At 45.8% G+C, this 21,140-nt stretch overlaps 1 protein-coding gene across 1 annotated transcript; it reads right to left on the bottom strand.

Annotated features, from left to right (window-relative positions):
* Positions 1-6,043: 6,043 nt before the first annotated feature.
* Positions 6,044-7,821, bottom strand: LOC119273487 (cytochrome P450 94A2-like). Its single transcript, XM_037554632.1, has one exon. It carries the CDS (start codon positions 7,819-7,821, stop codon positions 6,208-6,210), a length of 1,614 nt encoding a protein of 537 aa, XP_037410529.1. The 3' UTR covers positions 6,044-6,207.
* Between the last annotated feature and the right edge of the window lie 13,319 nt (positions 7,822-21,140).

The following is a 21,140-nucleotide window of genomic DNA, read 5'->3' as shown; positions in this document are numbered from 1 at the left end:
TCGCGTGTGTGTGTTTTTCTTTATGGTATGGCCTTCATAGCTAGCTTTAGGGCCAGTTCTTTTGGGCAATTCTACGAGAATTGACCAAAAGAACTGGCCCTTATTAGTTCCCTCAAAAAAAAAAACTAGCTTTATTAACATCAAATGACATTTACATCCTCGCAAGAAAGATGGAGATAAAACTAGGGGGTGAGTCCAGCCACACGGCCGGTGGATCAACACGTCCCTGTTGAGCTAGCAAACGAGCGACCATGTTCGACTCTCTATTACAATGTTTGTAAAGAACCTTACCGAAGTCACCATATGATAGTGGACATTCTTCAAGTGTAGGACCATCCACAATCAAATGACCTACGTTGAGACTTAGAGCACCACAATGATCCGATTATCCATATGCACAATGATAGAGAGTCCAATCAAGAGAGCAAACTTCAAGCCCTCGGTTAGAGCTGCCACTTCTGCCGAGACGACATCCGCAACATCTTCTAGCTTCGTCGTAGATGCAGTAATTAATGCTCCTGTGTGATCCCTAATGATAGCACCACAAAAACTGAAGTGATCGTCCTCCAAAAAGGAAGCATCAACGTTTAACACCAACTGGCCCAGCATGGGTTTCATCCATCTGTTAAGTCTCAGTCTAGTGGCCAATTTGCACGCAGCACGAACGAAAATCAAGGACACTGCCTACACAGCTGGGGCCGAGCATACGTGTGTTTCCACCTCTTCCCCCTTGGCGATGAGACACCGCTGCCACTAAATATACCAGCAAGACACCGCCATCATCTCCGGTAATTCAACCACTTCTAGGTATGTTTTCTAGTCCGCCGATTCGCAAAGAAGAAAATCGAGTATCTCCGCCCCGTACCTGTGAGGGAGCCTGGCATTATGAATGACTTCATGCAGTCCAAACAAAGACCATATTTCAGTGGCACGATCACATCCAAAAAAAGCATGTGCCACGTCATTGAATGGCGCTGGCAAAGCCGGACATTGCGCCGAAGTGGGTATGTGACGATTAGCCAGTATACCAAAACATGGAATGGAGTTGTGTAAAGATCTCCATATGAATATTTTCACTTTGCTTGGTACTTTAAGCCCCCATAGTTTCTTCCAAATAGGAAACCACCAGAAAGAGAAGAACTATGACTCAGATTGCCAAAGGAATCTTCTCATTGTTTATAGTAGGCCGAGCAAACACTGAAAACTCCACTTCTTATCAAGTGTCATGCAACATAGTCCTTTATATCATGTTAATGCAGGGGAATTTGCAAAATAAATTCTGCATCAATGGGCCCAAAAAAATTCCTAAAGCAAGCCTTCATTCCATCCGCCTATTATTGGATCACTAAGCTCATGAACTCGAGTAAGCACTCTATTTTCACAAACTTTGATGATTTTCCTAGAACAGTTGTTTGGGATCCAACAGTCCTCCCAGATATTATCTTCAAACCATTGCCAACTCTCTAGATACTCCCTTTTATTGAAAGTTTAAACTCCTGCCCAAATACACACCGGATGGGTAATACTTGGATTGAAGCACCCTTGCACATAATGAATCATGGCGCTCTATGAATCTCCAGCATTGTTTGGCTAGCATTGCCAAGTATAGCACGAAATCTCATTCCGCCTCTGTCCTTTGGGACACACATTCTCCACCTTGTCGCCGTCCACTTGCACCACCACCCCTCGCCACCGCCATGACAGAGAAAGAGAAAGGCAAAAAAAATACTGGCTCACCGAAATGTCAGTCCCACATGCCATGAGTAAACTGGGGATCAGTTTTGGTGATCTGTTACAGCAACACACATCGAAACGAATAAATTTATAGGACATCTCATTAATTTCTTTCCTTCCCGTATGAATATGTTTATTTCTTTCCTTTTCATCTGAATTTTCTTAGAAGCTTGTAATATGTTCAGTATTCTAAAATGTTGTGACCTCTTTTCCTTCTGTAGATTATGGTGATATTTATGTTGTAAATGTTAGGCAGATGATATTTTTTATGATTTATGTTTTCTAGATGTGATTCTCAAAGCTTATCTCGTAGGCAACACTTATTATCAAACATTCAAGATCTGATCGATTTAAGGACAAAATAATCGAAGTTTTTCGTGTATGTGAACAAAAATAACCTGGGGAAAGACATGGACAACTGATGAGCATTTGAAGTTTTAGTATGAGAGCAGCTACACTCAGGCTTATATACTCCAGGATATTCCATTTTCAGTTAGTGCAAGCATAGTGACCTATTTTGCATATCTTCTTATTATTTTGTCATACTAAAGAAGGGAGCCTTTTGTTTATATTTAGTGTTTAAAATGCCACATACATTTTTCAATCCCGGAAATTCCATGGCAGTTTTATCTTTTGTAGCACGCCATTTTTATTATTGAGAGATGGCATTTTATGTTTTAATGGCATGGCAATTTTATTACTAAGAGCATGGTATTTTTTATTAACAATATGATGGCATTTTTATTATAAGAGGATGTCGGCTTTTATTATAAGAAGATGGCATTTTTTTACCTTGTCATTTGTTTATAAAGCGGATGGCATTTTTTATTATAAGAGGAAGGTATTTTTATTATAAGAAGATGACATTTTTTATCATGGCATTTATTATAAATCTGTCATGCATGAGACGAGAGCATACCTGCGGACTCTTTAGGTGAGACGAGAGCTATATCGAGGCCGGGTCATGAATGCATTTTCTCGCTCGGTCGCTCGCTCATTCTATGAAGGTGCTTGGATACGTTTTAGTCCCATGACTAAAAGTAGTGGGACTAAAACTTGCTAGCCTCACTCATGCTTGGATCCAAATACTAAAGAGACTAAAATCAAATTATTGAGCATTTATTATCCTCCAAACCCTCCAATCCAAAACCCGCATGTGTCAAAGGAGAGGCATTAAATGAGGAGAGAGAGGGCTAATATATATTTTAGTAGGTTTCCTATGACTAAAAAATTTTAGCCTCAAGACTAGTCATAGCCTATCTTTAGTCAGGGGTACTTAAAACTTTAGCCTCTAAAAGAGACTATTTTTAGTCAGACTAAAAATAATTTCTTGGATCCAAGTATCCTCTATATCTCACTTATAGCGAGTATAGCTCTCGCGCTGGCTACTAGGGTCTGAAAGTAAAACGGAGGACCATTGAACGGCGACAACACATGCGAGAAGCCCAGTTGGCAAACACGCCCACGTGCCAAGGAAGTAGACCCATAAAATCTGACAAGCCTTACTAAAATCAAATAGGCTTTTACTGGAAGGCTTTTATGGCAAGCTTTATTATAATCAAATAGCATTTACATCATCTGCAAAAAAGCAAGAGTGTGTGTGTTTAGAAAAAGGATAGCGTGCGCGGGTGTGTGTGTGTGTTATGGGATGGCTTTTATGGCAAGCTTTCTTAAAATCAAATAGCATTTACATCATCCGCAAAAAAAGCAAGAGTGAAAACTAGGGGGTGAGTCCAACCACATGGTCGGTGGATCAACACCTCTCTGTTGAGCTAGCATATGAGCGACCATGTTTGACTCTCTATTACAATGTTTGAAAAGAACCATCTCGAAGTCACCATATAACTGTTGACATTCTTCAAAGATAGGGCCGGCCACCATCGAATGACCTATGCTAAAATCTAGAGCATCCACAACGATCAGATTATCCATACGCACAGTGAGAGTTATCGCTTCCTCCGAGACGACTTCCATAACATGTTATAGCTTGGCCGTAGATGCGGTAATGAATGCTCCGGTGTAACCTCTAACGATAGCACCACAAGAACCGAAGTGATCGTCCTCCAAAAGGAAGCATCGATGTTTAACACCGATTGGCCCAGCATGGGTTTCATCCATATGTTAAGTCTCATATTAGTAGTTGGTTTGCCCGCAGCTCGAACAAAATTCAAGGCCACTACCTTCACAGTCAGGCCCGAGCATACAAGTGTTTGCACCTCTTCCTCTTGGCAATGAGACACCGCTGCCACACAATATACCAGCAAGACACTTCTATCATCTCCGGTAATTCAACCACGTCTAGGTAGGTCTTCTGGTTCGCCAAGTCGCAAAGAAGAAAATCGAGTATCTCCGCTCCGAACCTCCCAGGGAGCCCGACATTGTAAATGACTTCATGTAGTCCAAGAAAAGGCCATATTTCAGTGGCATGATCACACCCAAACAAGGCATGTCCCACATCATTGGATGGCGCTGGCAAACCGGACATTGCGCCCAAGTGGATATGTGACGATTAGCCAGTACACTAAAACATGGAATGGCGTCATGTAGAGATCTCCATATGAATATTTTCACTTTGCTTGGTACTTTAAGCCCCCATAGTTTCTTCCAAATAGGATGGGGTGATGAACCACCAGAAAGAGAAGAACTATGACCCAGATTGCCATACTCATTGTTTATAGTAGGCCGAGCGAACACTAAAAACTCCAAATTTTGTCAAGTGCCATGCACCATAGTCCTCTGCATCATGTTGATGTGAGGGAATTTGCAAAATACGGTCTGCATCAATGGGCCAAAAAATCCCAAAGCAAGCCTTCATCCCGTCCGCCTATTATCGGACCAATAAGCTCATGAACTCGAATAAGCACTCTCTTTCCACGGACTTTGATGGTTTTCCTAGAAGAGTTGTTTGGGATCCAACAATACTCCCAAATATTATCTTCAAACGATTGCAACCCTCCACATACTCCCTTTTATTGAAAGTTTAAACTCCAACCCAAATACTTTGCCGCGCATAAGATGTGCCTTTCTTTAACTCGCAGTTGAGAAACTCACCGGATGAGTAATACTTGGATCGAAGCACCTTTACACATAATGAATCATGGTGCTCTATGAGTCTCCAAAAAATTTCCCGTGCAAAGATATGCACATCACGAAACCCCCATTCCACCTTTGTCCTTTGGGCCACACATTCTCCACCTTGTCGCCGTCCACTTGTGACACCACCCGTCGCCACCACCATGACAACGAAAGAGAGAGGAATAAATAAGAAGAAGAAAAATCTGGCTCGCCAACATGTCATTCCCACATGCCATGAGTATACTGGGGATGCGTTTTGGTGATCTGTTACAGCAACACACATCAGAAACCGAATAAATTTATAGGGCATCTCATTAATTTCTTTCCTTCTTGTCTGGATATGTTTATTTGTTTCCTTTCCATTTGAATTTTCTCAGAAAATTGTAACACGTTCGGCATTCTAAAATGTTATGACCTCTTTTCCATCTGTAGATTATGGTGACATTTATGTTGTAAATGTTTGGTATATCATATTTTTCATGATTTAAGTTTTCTATGATGTGATTCTCAAAGCTTATCTCGTAGGCAACACTTATTATGAAACATTCAAGATCCGAGCAATTTAAGGACAAAATAATATAGAAGTTTTTCATGTATGCGAACAAAAATAAACTGGGGAAAGACATAGACAACTGATGAGCATATGAGGTTTTAGTATGAAGCAGCTACACTCAGGCTTATATACTCCAGGATATTTCAATTTCAACTAGTGCAAGCATAATGAGCTATATTTGGGATATCTTCTTATATTTTTGTCATACTAAAGATGAGGGCATTTTATGAATATTCTGTGTTTAAAATGCCACATATATTTTTCAATCCCGAAAATCCCATGGCAGTTTGATCTTTTGTAGCATGCCATTTTTATTATTGAGAGATGACATTTTTATTTTTAATGGCAAGGCAATTTTATTACTAAGCGCATGTCATTTTTATTAGCAATATGATGGCATTTTTATTATAAGAGGATTTCAGCTTTTTGTATAAGAAGATGGCATTTGTTATCATGTCATTTGTTTATTATGGGGATGGCATTTTCTTATTATAAGAGAGTGGCATTTTTATAAAGAGGATGGCATTTTTTTATTATAAGAGAATGTCATTTTATAACAGGATGGCATTTTTTATCGTGGCATTTATTATAAATCTGTCATGCATGATTTATATATGATGGCATTTTCCCCCTTATTTTTGTACTAGCTGTTGTACATGCAGATCTTTTGAGATGTGGTAGTTTATATGGTTTTTCTCTCATTTTGAATGAATCGTTCGATCGGGGTCCTACCCAGAGACTGGACGCGAGATAGCACAAGATGTGGTTGAGTACTAAGATGTTTTTGCAGTTTGAATTTGAACTTAAAAAACATCTTACATTTAGGAACAGAGAGATACTACTATTTAAAAGTGATCCTCCCGCCTCTTGATCCGCACGCGGAGCCCACCCTTCATCCTCAGCGTCGCACCCAGCTCGTACGGCGGCGGCGCGTCCATGCTCGCCGGCGTCTCCACCATCTCCACCGCGAACCTCCGGATCACGGCGGCCGCCACGGCCTTCATCTGCACGTACGCCATCTCCTTCCCGAGGCACGCCCGCGGCCCCGCATGGAACACCGGGTACCTCGCCGCGTCCGCCGCCACGAACTCGCCGCGATCACCGTCGAGCCACCGCTCGGGTCGGAACTCGCGGCAGTCGTCACCCCACAGCCGCGGCATCCTCCCCATCGCGTAGGCCGAGTAGTCCGCGAACCAGCCGGCCCGCACCGTCGTGCCGTCCGGCAGCACGTCCGCAGCCGCCGCCACGCGCGTGTTGATCGGCACCGGCGGGTACAGCCGCATCGCCTCCGTGAGCGCCGCGTGCAGGTAGTGCATCCCCTTCAGCTCCACGTATTCCCCGGCGTCGTCTCCGTGCGGCATGCGCGTGACCTCCTCGTGCACGCGCCGCTCGCACCCTGGGTTGGCGGCCAGGAGCCAGAAAAACCAGGTGAGCGCGGTGGATGTGCTGTCCTTCCCGGCTAGCACGAAGCTCACCACCACGTCCCGCAGGAACCGCCGCTTCGCCTCCGGAGAGCTGAACATCTCGCCGAGCTCACTGCCGCTGCCGCTGGCGGATTCTTCGTCCAGCGCCGACGCGAACCGCGAAAGGAGGTGCTGCTCGTGCTCGCCCTCGCCGTCCTCGGCCGGCGCACCTCGCGGCGGCTGCTCTGCCTCCAGCATCCCCATCACGTACTCGTCGATGACTCCGATGGCCTCACGCATCCGCCGCTCGCTCCCCACGTTGGCCAGCCTCATCGCCCTCCACAGCAGGGTCGTCGGGTGGAGTATCCGCGCGAAGGAGATCTCGACGGCGTCGTCGAACGCCGCGAAGAACGCCTCGTGCCTCCGGCTGCGGCGATCCCCGGCCTCGAGCTCGAGCAGAGTGGAGCTCTCGACGCCGAATGCCACGCCGCAGACGTTGTCGAAGGAGAAGCGCCGGAGCACGTCCTGCAGGTCAAGGGCCACGCCGGAGCCCGCGGCGAAGTCGAGGAGCGGGAGGAGGCGCCGCTGGAGGTGCTCCCGGAGCACCCGCCCGGAGAAGCGGCGGAGCGAGCGGGAGGAGAAGGAGTAGGAGGCGAGCTTGCGCTGGAGGGTCCAGAGGCGGCCGTCGGCGAGGAAGATGCCGCGGCCGAGCAGGTCGGCGAAGGGGTCCGCGAAGCGCGCGCCCTTGACGTAGTTGGGGAAGTTGGCGCGCAGGAGGTGGTCGACGGCCTCCGGGCTGGCAGTGGCGACGCCGCTGCCGAGGCCGAGCGGGCCGCGGACCTCGATGGTGGAGGCCGGGGACTCCGCGAGCTGGTCCGTGGCCCAGTCGAGGAAGCGGTGCAGGTTGCGGAGGAGCGGCACGGCGTTGCCGAAGACGCGGTTTGGGTGCGGACAGTGGTTCGCGCTCGCCGCAGCCGGTGCGACGCTGCGGCGCCGGAGGTAGACGGCGAGGAGGACAGGGAAGAGCAGCAGCAGCAGCGTGATGCTCCCGTCCATGACCACCATGATTGACTGGTGTGGTGGTTGGTCGGTATGTACGTACAGTCCTAGTCTCGTGATAAACACGGACTTTTCTTCTGGACGGAGATCGGTCCAGTTTGTGGTCGCAACAGGGAAGACGAAGACCAAGTGACCAACACGGTGGTCGTCGAAGCTAGCAAATTCTGCTCAGCGCGCGTCATCTGTTAGCGGTGGCCGACCGACGGTTGAGCCGGAGCCGGGGAAGACACACGTGAGCTAGGAGGATGATCGATGGATGCTCTCGTAACTCGTAAGCAATCCCTCCGTCCCCAGTTACTTGTAGTTGAAATGGTTGTATTTTTTTCCAAAGGTAATATATTAACATAGTAAAGATACCAATTACACCGGGTCTCTATATCAACAAAATGCCAAAAAAAAAGTGTAAAAAAAAAGATGTCCAAAGAGATTAAGGATACACACGGTCCAAGAAAGAAAGAAGAACTGAAGAGAAAAGATCCCGTCACGGTAATCAATCACTAACATCAGCAGCACTCTAACCACCATTGAAGAAAACATCGGATACAAAAGAGGTTCTCCAAAAACAACGCCTTCGAAAAAGAAATAATGCACAAGCGTGGTCGTTGCCCAATCAGAGATCTTAGATTTTCACCTCGGAGAAAGTCCGAGTTCACCCAAAATCAATGCCTTCACCAAGGCCATTGCCAGGTACAATCAATAAAGGCCAAACATTAAATTTTTTACCCTGAAAATCGAGACTCGGTACTCGAGAAGCACCACAAAAAATGCAGCCCTTCAGTGCCACCTCCTCCGCTTGCTGAGGCCGCTGTTGCAAGTCACCAAACACGTGGCACACAGTCATCATCACATCCAATACACCCTTCCGCCAAAGCTTCAATACCTGCAATCACAGCCGCCATGACTTTCTCCACCTCTATCAATGCATTGGGAATCTTGACTTAGACATGTCCCATGACACCGATAAGAATCACAGCTTCGCGCTGCGCTCTCTGGAGGCTGTGTTGGCTGATAATATGAGCACGCATGACTGGAGCCTTTCTGATCTCAATCCATATAGATCTCCGACGGGGAATATCGAAACTTGTCAGCGGCCAGATTCAAGAGTTCGACATACGGCAGAAAGACGACTTGGCAGAAGAAGAGTGCTAGGGCCAAACACCATTAGTAGGCCGAAGCCAACAACCGACATGCCGCCCTCCTCTCGATCCAGACCTTCAGACAAAGTCTGGGACGCCACATCGTGCCACCCGCAACTGCAGAGGCCCGAACTTGGCGAGACGCCAACCATGGCAGGAGCTGGACCAGACACTCATGGCCAGATCTGGCGAATCCCAGTCCTGCTGCTGCTACTACATCAACACCGTGTGTAGCCTGCAAGCCTAGCCATGACGCCGCCCACGTGGCCACCGCAACCGACATCGCCATGAAGAGGGGCCGCCACGCCGGAGCCCTATCTCCGCCCCGATCTCTGCCATCCATCGCCATCAGTGTACCAGCAACCACCACGGAGAGGAGACCAACCGAGTTGCCCCGTCGCCGCCACCACACGCGGGCTTTGCCAGGCAGTAGCTACCGGTGGCGGCGAGGAGGATGAGGGGAAGAGCGGGGAGGGTCGCCGGCCAGAAGGAGATGGTGGCCGCTCGAGTCGCCGGGACGACGCGAGGGCGGATCCCTTTTTCCGGATTGTGGCGTTTTTTCCATGGTACATTTATTTCTATCCATTTTCACGACAAGTAACTTGGCATGGAGTGGGTATGAAGTATGTACATGCTTATAAATTTATATGTTTTTTTATATATGTGGTGTATATACAAATAAATAAGTACGCTGTTAAAAATGGTGTTTTGTGGGTGTTCAGCTAGAAAATCGCATTTTTGTGTAGCCGACACATCAACATATTATTTGACGTTTTTCTTACATATACATTGAGTGAAAACATCTATTACATATAATACATATTTAAATAGTTAAATCATCGATCTAGAACTACGCGAAAGACTTATTAACCGAGATGGAGGTAGTATATGTCTCTTAACTATATACTAGAACACATTGATTGTTTAAAACTTCGAAGTATTGTCTTCCAACATTGAAACTCATGTAGATATTTAAGGATATTATGGATATGTAAATATTCCAACACACGAGGATACATTAAGGGCAATATTAATTTTTGGATTAATGTGGTACCATCAGTTTGCGTAAATCTATATTGAAATCGATTGCAACAATTTTTTTCCAAACATCCACGGTGACTTAAAAAATAATGTAGTTTATGTTCAACATAAGAAATAAAAAAAATTGAAAACAGAATAATAAATATTAAAATGCATGCCAAATATGTACCTTAAAATATCGTTCTTCCAATTAGAAAAAAAAATTGTTTCTGCTTTCGGTTCAATTTTGTGTGAGTCCATTGATGGCACATCCATGAAATTTTAGAGTTTCTCTTTTTTTTGCGAGAAAACTTCCGATCTATTCATCTTCAATCATGGCAGTACGATGAACACCAGAAATAATAAAAATTACATCCAGATCCGTAGACCACCTAGCGACGACTACAAGCACAGAAGCGAGCTAAAGGCGCGGCGCCGTCATCGCCCCTCCATGGCCGGAGTCGGGCAAAACTTGTTGTAGTAGACAGTCAGGAAGTCGTGCTAAGGCCCCATAGGACCAGCACACCGGAACAGCAATCGCCGCCATTGAAGAGTAGCGTAGATCAAAATGATCCAACTTGAAAATACATGAACGTGGACGAACTATGACCAGATCTAAGCAAATCCACTAAGAATAGATCCGTCGGAGACACATCTCCACACGCCCACCGTACGATGCTAGACGCACCACCGGGATAGTGGTTAGACGGAAAGAATCCTATTCCATCTTTAGAGAGCCGCCGCCGTCTCGTCTTCATAGAGTTGTCGACTGATTGATTAGATGGCGAAATTTTAGAGTTTTCTACCTTAATGAAAACATAAGCATAATCTCGAAGGACTATATATTTGATTGTTATTACTCATTTCTTTTACTTGAGTAGTATTGTTTGACGGTGTGCTTCTTATCTTGGTTTTGGAGGGATATATGAAGATATAGACTGGGATATGAGTAGCGAACTCTTTTCTTTTTTGCGACCGAGCAACAAACATGTCGTGTTTTGACGAAGATGCGTTATTTACAAAGCATTGTTTGACGGCTCGTCATCTCTACTTCTAAAGAGTGGTTGTGATGGTAAGTCGCTTCGTACGTCGCCATTCGTCTCCAGCCCGCAAGTTTCGCTCGACAGAGACATTGTGAGCCATACGATCCTAATCAACCACCTGTGAAAGGAAGTCCCGAAATCATGGCTGCGCAATGGAAGGACTTACCACCTCGCTCACGTTAACACATTCGGCCTCGCCGTTGTCGCTACCGTATCTGCAGCCCTCGCCGTACTTGAAACCTAATCCGCACTTCATCTCGATGTCGCTTCTTACTCATGATCTATGACGGCCGTTGCCCCCCTATCCGACCATCCCGGGTTTTCTCTACCGCCGACAGCTTAGTCCGAGCGTCGCCGGCATCACCGGCCCCATTCTCCCTCATCCTAGTATAGTCAACTCCTCCCGCGACATCCATCTCGCCTATGAAGAGTGTGGTGACGTGCGACGAGTGGTCAAGGTCGCCATCCCAATCTTGCGTCGCACCGTGTTTTTTTTTTTTGAGAAACTCGAGTATATGGGATACTCAAGTGAAAGGAGTACACTCAGCCTGCATTAGGTTTATCAGTCAGTCCGGGACCTTTGCAACTAGCCGCAGATCCCCAAGCTATCTAGCCTCCATGGCTAACTCATGAGCAACAGAGTTGCCTTTTCTTCCCACGTGACTGATCTTAAAGGAAGAAAACATCTTCAGAGTCTCCTTGATGTCACAGAGGACGCCATAACATGGGGAGAGACTTCGTGCTTCCTTCTTTAACTCATTGATCATCGTCAAGCAGTCCATCTCAAGCACTAACGGTCCTCTGTACAATTCAACCAAAGCCTTCAGGCCTATAAGCGCGGCCCTTGCCTCAGCCTCCTCGATGCTCCCCACAATGCCCATTTCCTTTCCAACTGACACAAGCGGGAATCCCCTGTAGTCCCTTGCAATCGCTCCCGCCCAGCTAAACCCACTGCCAGGTAGAAGAGCTGCGTCAGAGTTTAATTTCACTGTATCTCTACTCGGGGCAGACCATCTTATGGTTTGCTGAACTATCTGGGGTGGTTCGACCTTGGCCAGAGGTCTGATATCTTTCCCTGTTTCCGATGAGAGAGGCAAAAAGGATAGCTGCACCTCGTCCTCATATTTCTGTAAAAACTTGACAGATTGCCAGATAGTTTCCTTGCCTTTCCCGTGAACACAATCATCCGTAGATGCCATCCTCTCCACAGTAGGAGCATTACCTTTGCCCTCATAATATCTGGGGTCGAGTTCAGTAACAGTTGCAGCCAATCCGGACCGGTGTATCTGAATGAACCTTCAGGCGGTAGCTCCCAAATTTTCCTCATTTCGTGACGAAGGGCTCTACTTTTGGTACAGGACACCACCGCATGGAACTCACTTTCCTCCTCGCAGCCGCAAATGCTGCAAGTGGCATCCACCTCCAATGATCTCTTCCACTTGTTCTTTTTTGTGGCTAACGTATTTGTTGCAACTCGCCAGCCAAAAATCCTGACCTTCGGAGGGACCTTTGATTTCCAAATTAGATCCCAAATACTCCTATCTCCCGGATCCTTCGAGGAGCTCGACGGAGCCTGCCTAATTTGGCCCTGAATTGTAGCGGCCATCTTGTAAGCACTCCATACAGAGAAGATTCCGCTCTTTTCATAATGCCAAGCTATTCTGTCCACTGTGGGTGAGCTAGGGACAGAGATTTTGCAGATTTCATCCGCATCAAATGGCTGGAAAATTTGCCTAATGAGGTCCTCGTTCCACTCTTTGATGTCTGGTTTCATAAGTTGGTTCACCCAGCGCAATCTAGACCTCCTGATGAAAGCTGCAGACCTTAGGCCTTCCTTGCGAGCGATCCATTGGTCCCTTTGTATCTGAATGTTTGTACCATCTCCCACATGCCAAATGATGCCTTTCTTTAGGAGCTCCAAGCCAGCCTCAATACCTCTCCAAACCGGTGACGCGTCAGATGCAAACACCGTATCTAGAAGGTTTCCATGTGGGTAGTATTTCGACTTCAGAACTCTAGCGCACATGTTGTCCGGGTTCTGTAGGAGATGCCAACTTTGTTTCACGAGCAGCGCAATGTTAAATAGGTGCATATCCCTAAACCCAATACCACCCACCCTCTTAGGTTGAGTCATGCGCTCCCAAGACATCCAATGCACTTTGCGGTGGCCTTCTTCATCCCCCCACCAGAAATCGCGGATCATCTTCTCGTACTTCTCGCAAAACCCTTTTGAATTTCTGCTACGTTCCCCAACAAGACCCCCATAGTGAAGCAAGGAAGAGCCTGGACCACAGACTTGACATGAACTTCCTTTGTCGCGTAAGCCATGAATCTTCCTGACCAGTCATTACATCTTTTGCTGAAGCTGTCCAAAATTGGTTGGAAGTTCTCGTCCTTCATCCTTCCCTCAGGAGTTGGAAGCCCCAAATACTTGCTTTCAAATGTTGAAGACACCACTCCAAGGATTCTTTTTATCTCTTCCCTATTCTCCTCTGGACACTGCTCACTGAAAAGTAAGGAACACTTATTCTCACTCAGCAGCTGCCCCGTGGCCCTCTGGAAGGAAGACAAAACCCTCTTTATTACTTGTGCCTGCTCAGCCGACGCCTTGAAAAATAAAAGGCTGTCATCCGCGAAGAGGAGGTTTGATATTCCTGGACAATTCCTCGCAATCTTTAAGGGTGTCAGGTTGCCTTCATCCATTTCTTTATTCATTAAGTTGACTAGTCCATCTGCAACAAAGAGGAACATATACGGGCTCAGAGGGTCACCTTGTCGCAATCCTCTAGATGGGATGAAAGGGTCTAAGAGCTCTCCATTGCATCTGACTGAGTATCTGACAGAGCTTACACACTTCATAACCCAGGTTGTTCACTTTTCACTGAATCCCATTTTTAGAAGAACTCCTTTCAGAAATCCCCAGTCAACCCTGTCGTATGCTTTTGTCAGGTCTAGCTTATATGCACAATACGTGTCATATTTGTTCCTGCTATGTTGGATCTTATGGAAGCACTCGAATGCAATTGTGGCATTATCTGTAACCATGCGGCCCGGGATAAATGCACTTTGAGTCTCTGATATAATTCTGTCCAAAAAAGGGCGTAGACGGTTGACGAGGCACTTCGAGATCACTTTGTAAATGACGTTACAGAGGCTGATGGGACGGTAATCTTTCAGTGATTGTGGGTCTTTGCCTTTCTGGATTAGCACAATTACTATTTCATTTATACCTTTCGGTAGAGCCCCACCCTCGAAGAAACTTAGCACACCTCTGATCACTTCATCTCTCATGACCTCCCAATTCCTTTGATAGAATCTAGCCGGTAGGCCGTCCGGACCAGGAGCCTTTAAAGGTCCAATTTGGAAAAGGGAATCACTCACTTCCTCCGCCGAGAACAGTTTTGTCAATGCCTCGTTCATCTCGTCAGTAACCCTTCTTTCAACAAAATTCAGCACCACTTGTGGTTCCACAACATGTTCCCTCTCGTACAAGCTTTGGAAATAGCTCCTCACCAGTTCCTGAATCCCCTTTCTGTCCTCTTTCCAAACTCCGCTGCCATCTTTTAATTTGCTAATTTCATTTTTTTTCTCCATGTTGCCTTTCTCTGAAACCATTTCGTGTTGCGATCGCCTTTCCACAGATAGGTTGCTCTTGATCGCTGCCTCCACATTAATTCCTCTCTCAATAGAAGCTCATCTAGTTCCTCTGTACATTGCTTTACCTCACGTTGGATTTCAGGCGTGTTTGGGGACCTCCATAGCACACTCAGTTTTCTTCTAATGTATGCTGATTTCTTCAGAACAGAGCCAAAGTCCCTATCAGACCACTTCCTCAAGACATGTGCCATGCTGCAAATCTTAGCACCAACTTCCTGGAGGTTTTGAGCCTCACCTGAGCCCTTCCATCCATTCTCGATTGTAGCCTGAAGGGATTGCACCCTTTCCCACATGTGTTCATAGCGGAAGGGCCGGGGCGATTTCGACCCCACCGGCCTCCATTCCTTTCTCTTGCCAAGCTTCAAGAGAACCGGCAGGTGATCTGAACGACTAGAGCAGATGTGCTCAACAGTAGCTTCTCGAAAGTGATCCGACTAGCTCGATGAAGCTATAGCTCTGTCCAGTCTAGCTCGTACATTTTTCCGACCCGCTTGTTTATTATCATATGTCCAGCCCGGTCCCTTAAACCCCAGATCAAAGAGATTGCAATCCGATAGAACTGACCAAAAGTTTTCCATGTATCGCTCTGATCTTTTCGCCGCCGAGAAGTGCTCAGCTTGCCACATCGTCTTATTGAAATCGCCTATCATCAGCCATGGTGCATTTGATTTATCTTTTATTCTACTCAACAATTCCCACATGAGGTGTCTTTCATGGGCTTTCGGCTCTCCATAAACAAAAGTACCATGCCATTGAAATCCATTCGGGGTTAAACGAACTAACACATCTATATACCTTGGGCCAACGGAGAGCTTTATTATTTCAACAGTTTCATCATATAGGAGTGCAATGCCGGCACTTTTTCCCTTACCAGGTTGCGCAATACAATGCTTGAGGCCTAGCCTTCATCTGAGTTTATTGACATACTGGTTGCTCTGCCGCGTTTCAGAGAGGAACACAAGCTTAGGCTTGTACGTGTGCACTAAGCACACGAGCTCCTGAACTGTCCGGGGTTGCCCAAGTCCCCGGCAGTTCTAGCTTAGGACCATCATGGCCCCTGACGGGCATCGTCCTTGGCACCCGTCAGTATGCTGGCAGCCCCTTGACCGGCCGCTTCCTGTCCACCAAACTCGCCAGGTCCAGCCTTTCCTTCATCCTCTGAGTTACTTCTTGCCTTTTTCTTTAGTTCCCCCTGGTCCCCATCAGAGTCCCTCTTGCTATCCTTTTCCATTGGGTCACGATCAGAATGTTTCCCTAGTACAGTGTCCCTTTCGCCTGCAGCTTCCTCGTTGCTGTCCTTGGCATGGATCTCACCATCACCCCCGACATGCATCTGATCTGTATTACCTTCGATGGCGAGCCCGTCCGCCTGTGCTGCACCATCCCCGACCGCATCCAGAGCCGGGTTCAACACTGCTGTATCCAGGGCGGCAGAAGAAGCCAACACTAGTGCAGCAAGGGCCCCCTGATCTGCATGGAAACGTGGAACAGGCCCATATCCCGGGGGGAACTCCCAGCTGGATTCCCTGGAGTTTGGTCTGCCATTGGCTGTCAGGTTGGTTGAGGGCAAACATGGAGGGGAGTTGCAGGTGTTGGCCCCCTCCCCGCTTGCATCTGGGTTCTTGTTCGAGGGCAGGAGGGCTTTGTTGGTGTAGGAACCCTCCGCCTCCAGGCCGGGCTCTGCACCTAATGATGTCTGCATCTTGTTTTTTCCTGGGCCAAGTTTGATAGCACTGACCGATGCGATGGCAGCCTGCACCGCTGGGTCTGCAAGCACCTCCTCATTGATGTCCTCATACCTCTCTGCAGCAAGCCTTGGCGGAGCTGACCTCACCCCACAGCCAACTTCCGAGTCAAAGTGCAGGAAGCGACGTGCGCTGCCGGCGTCAGGAGGCACATAGTTCTCTCTACCCTTGTTGTGCTTAAAAGGAGAAGCGCGCAATGCTGCCGAGAACCTCATCTTTTGGAGGTCTACGGGCAACTTACAATCGCGCTGGCTATGGCCAAGGAAACCACAGTAGCTACAGAACTGAGGCACCCTCTCATACTTTACATCTAGGAAGAACACTTCGTTCTCAGCAAAATCATGGGACTCTAAAGTGCTACAGAGGGGTACATTGACGTGATGGTTGATACGAATTCTTAAATAGTCGCCTCAAATCCTGCCTTCCCTGTCCGTGTGTACCTCAAGCACTTCACCAAGCCTGCCACCAATCTCTCTGGCCACCGGTTCAGAGAGCATGATGGGGGGGCATCGTAGATGCGGACCCATATTGGCATATGTGCAATCTCCATGTCCCTGGGCCGAACGCTCCCGTCCACCGTAGTCACCAGGAAGGCATCGCCGCGGTGTGTCCAAGGGCCATTCGGAGGATGAACCTGAGGTCGCCCTCCCGCTCGAACTCAAGGAGGAAGCGGTTGTTCTTCAGAGGCGAATGGTTGAAACGCCCCCTCAGCCCCCACTTGCTCTTGAGCTCCTTGAAGAGTCCACCGATGCTGAAGAGCTGCACCGAGAAGAACAGCCCGACGGCTATCCATCTCGTGCGCATGGCAGCTCTCTCCCTGGCCAGGTTCAGTTGAACCACATTTGGCGCCTGCCTCTCCAAGGTGACAGGAAAGGCAGGGGTGACCGCGCCTCCTCTCTCTGCATTCCTGGAGCCCAGTGTTGCCGAAGCACTCTGTCCCACGAGGGTGCGGAACAAATCACCATTCCCCCGTGAGGATTCACCACGCTGGAGTGGATTCGCGCCCAACTTTCCATTGCCGATCACCTCCAGTTTCCCGGACTGAGCCATGGGCTCCTTCCCCTCACGATGGTGCTTCCCTGCCATTGCTTGTGTTTGAATACCAGTGGATGAACAAATGAGCTCGGGTAGGGGTCGTACTCTCAGAATCCCCTCCTTAAGAACCCCTGGATCCGAGGCCTTTGATGGAAACTGCTCAATCCGATCAGCCAATACACGATCAACTTCCTTTGGGAGCCACCCAGAATCAATGAAAAATGGACTCGATCCTCCACCTTTATCAGGTGGATCTGACATCTGAGATGTGCGTTGCCCTCTGCTATCAACCCTGTGATCTCGTTCCATAAATCCGCCACTTAGATCCGATCTCATCTGATGTATTTTGCAGCTAATCTTCTCCGTACCTGGGATTACGGGATCTGGAAACTTTTTCCCGAATTCATGCTGATTTTTCATGGTCACCTTCCGTGACTCAACGTACCTGCGCACCGACGCTCTGGCTTTGATCCACTCCTCGCGCATCCCCAGCGGATCTGGATCCACATGGGTTCTCCGAAATCTCTCCTCTCTCGCAAGTTTCCCATCTCTCTCGCTTGGATCAAAGAAAGGATCAAGCGATCCGTAATCGGCCGATGTTCGCCCCGGAGTCGCCTCGATAGGGGCTCCACTAATTCCGCCCATCTAGCAACAAGTCCGTATCGACGTGATTTGGAGCAGCAATTACAGAGTGTGGACATATGGCGAAGGGGACGTACCAAATCTCAGGGGAAGATAACCAAATCGATTAGAATTTTATGTTATGATTTTCCATGTTGCGAGGTTTGTGATCCCATGTATGGCTAGGACTACGATGGAGCCAGCTACCAGACCAACGAAACTGTGCTTGCATCTCTTACTGTAGTGTGATGATGAGTTAATGACCGACTCCTGTTAAATCCAAGTCGTGTGCACTTCCTCGCCGCTAGTGTACAGTCAGTATGTAGCAGACTATGATGCAAGTTTGTTTGGTTTTGTCTCCAAGCATGAATTTCTTCTAATTAAAGAGAAAAATCTTCGGTAAAGATTTCTGTCGTTTTTTCTCAATCTCAATCTCCCCTGAATGATGCTCGTACTACTTCTATTTCTGTTTTGATTAACGGATGCTTGTTATGTAGATTGGCAGACGAGACATTCAGGATTTAATAGTGTACATATACTGCAAAATATAGCATGGTCTTCATACAATTATTTGTTGAATCAGCAACATAGTTTGTACATATACCGGAAAATATAGCATGGTCTTCATACAATTATTTGTTGAATCAGCAACATAGTTTGTACATATACTGGAAAATATAGCATGGTCTTCATACAATTATTTGTTGAATCAGCAACATAGTTTGTACATATACTGGAAAGTATAGCATGGTTTATACTACTTCTTTATCTTCTGAAAGTTATTTCTTGGTTTAGCTGATTACTTGATACATAGTTTAGCGTGGGGAAAATAATAACATTTATCAAATTACCTTGTTTCTTTCCTTCCTTCTCTCTTAGGTTTTACTTGTTTCTTTCTCGTTCATCATTGGGTTTTTTTCCAGTACCCATTCAACATTTTTCATATACATCGGAAATATATATACATATACATAAACACTATTCTGATCACGGGATCAGAATAATATTCTGATCACAACATGAACTTCCTGAGTAACGCGCCTGACCTTCCCCGAGTACTAGGTTGAACTTCAGCTAAAAGGTGTTCAAATGGGGCTTGCGATATACCGTTGGAAAGCTATGGACATCAGTATCATGACCCAAGTTAAATTTTTGGCAAAATGTAAGCGGTTTAAGAGCAGTTTTGAAAACCGTTTTTTCTTCATACAAAAAACGTGAATCGTATTTTCGATCGCATTTTTAAACCATTTATCTAAATGAGGCAAATAATATGGCGTTGGAAAGCTGCTGCAAAACCGCTCCTTCCACATGTTGGAAGTTTTCTCTAATTCCCTAGGTTAAAGAGTAATTCAGAAAATCATAGAATTTCACAAACGGAACACCCGAGTTTGTATTTTTGATGTCATTTCTAAAAGGCTAATCCAATTGAGGCAAATAATATGGCGTTGGAAAACTTATGAAAATGCGCTACTTTTTCATGTTAAAAGTTTTTTCTAATTTTGAACGGTTTAAAAGTAATTTAGAAAGCGGTACAAGTTCCATCGAGTTCGTATTTTCGAGCTAATTTTTTAACCGTACGTCCCAATGCAGCAAATGATATGGCGTTGGAAAACTTGAAGAAATGCGAAACTTTTTTGTATATATTGTTTCTCCTAATTCATTACGGTTTTATGTCAGTTTTGAAAATGGCTAAAAATGTATTGTTGCCGTAATTTCTACAAACTTTATCGGAATGGGGCAAATAATATATCGCTGAAAACGGCCAGGATTCAAAACCTTTTCATGTTGATGATTTTCTCTGAATCCTGGCCGTTTTCAAGTAATTTCGAAAACGGCGAGATCATGCATTCTGCCTTTATCGCGAAATAGATTCTTCAAATATGCACCACGTGAAGAACTTGAACTTCTTAGCATGTGTGCTTGAACTTCACTCTATTTTTCACGTGTTTTTTTCTCGTATATCTCCATCCACTGCAAGTAGCTCTCCATCCATTCACCGGAATTGAGCAGGTGATATACCGATGGAAAGCTGTTGTAAACACGCAAGTTTCCCGTGTTGATCATCTTTTCATACTCGCGACGATTTTAAAAGTTTTTCATCTAAAATTCATTCAGCGTAGTAGTTGAACTTCCTGCTGTTTTCACGTTGAACTTCTGTGACGTATTTTTGTTTGTAATTTTCTCATTCATTCGTTAGTGTTACACAAATAATATTCCTTTTATACAAATGTCTCTCACAATAAATTTTTTAATTTTCTCCGACCGAGGACTTGAACTTACACAAATAATATTCCTGTCGTTTTGAGGTAAATTAGAAAAATGGCGAGATCATGATTTATGCGTTCATCGCGAACAGAAATGCACTGTGTGAAGTAGTTGAACTTCTGGGGCATGTTTGTTTGAACTTCACTCTATTTTTGACGTGTTGCTTTTTGCACCGCGTGAAGTAGTTGAACTTCTGTGGCATGTCTGTTTGAACTTCACTCTGTTTCACTTTATTGTATTTTTCTTATATGAAATACACACCATGTAGCACATGAACTTCCGGTTGTTATCACTTTGAACTTCTCTCTGGTTTGAGAGAATTACTTTAAAACACAAAAAACTACATTTTTTATGTATTTTGGACATCTAAATACACGGTGAACCTCTCTCACAAGAATTTTTTGAACTTTTCCTCGCCGAGCACTTGGACTTCTAGCAACCATTTTTTTGTTTATGAGTTGTTTTAAAAAGTGCAAGAAATGGTGTTATGTTTTTTATTTTTTGAACACGTAAATCCTATGTTTTAATAAACTCCAAACTTCTCTGTTATTTCAATTTGAACTTTTCCTTTTTATATTTTGAGTAAAGAATTGTATTCGATGTTTATTGGGAAAAATCTTAGTTTGTTAATAAACATTATTCAACTTCTTCATTATTTCAAACTGAACTTCTTGGTTTATTCGTTAGCAACGAGAAAAATTTAAACTTTTGTGATAAATATTGAACTGCTCCATTTTTTGAAATTGAACTTCTTGGTTTATTATTTAGTATCGAGGAAAATCTGAGTTTTTCAT

Source organism: Triticum dicoccoides, chromosome 3A (assembly GCF_002162155.2).
Source record: "Triticum dicoccoides isolate Atlit2015 ecotype Zavitan chromosome 3A, WEW_v2.0, whole genome shotgun sequence".
Taxonomy (NCBI): Eukaryota; Viridiplantae; Streptophyta; class Magnoliopsida; order Poales; family Poaceae; genus Triticum; species Triticum dicoccoides.
This window is presented reverse-complemented; position numbering and strand designations above follow the sequence as displayed.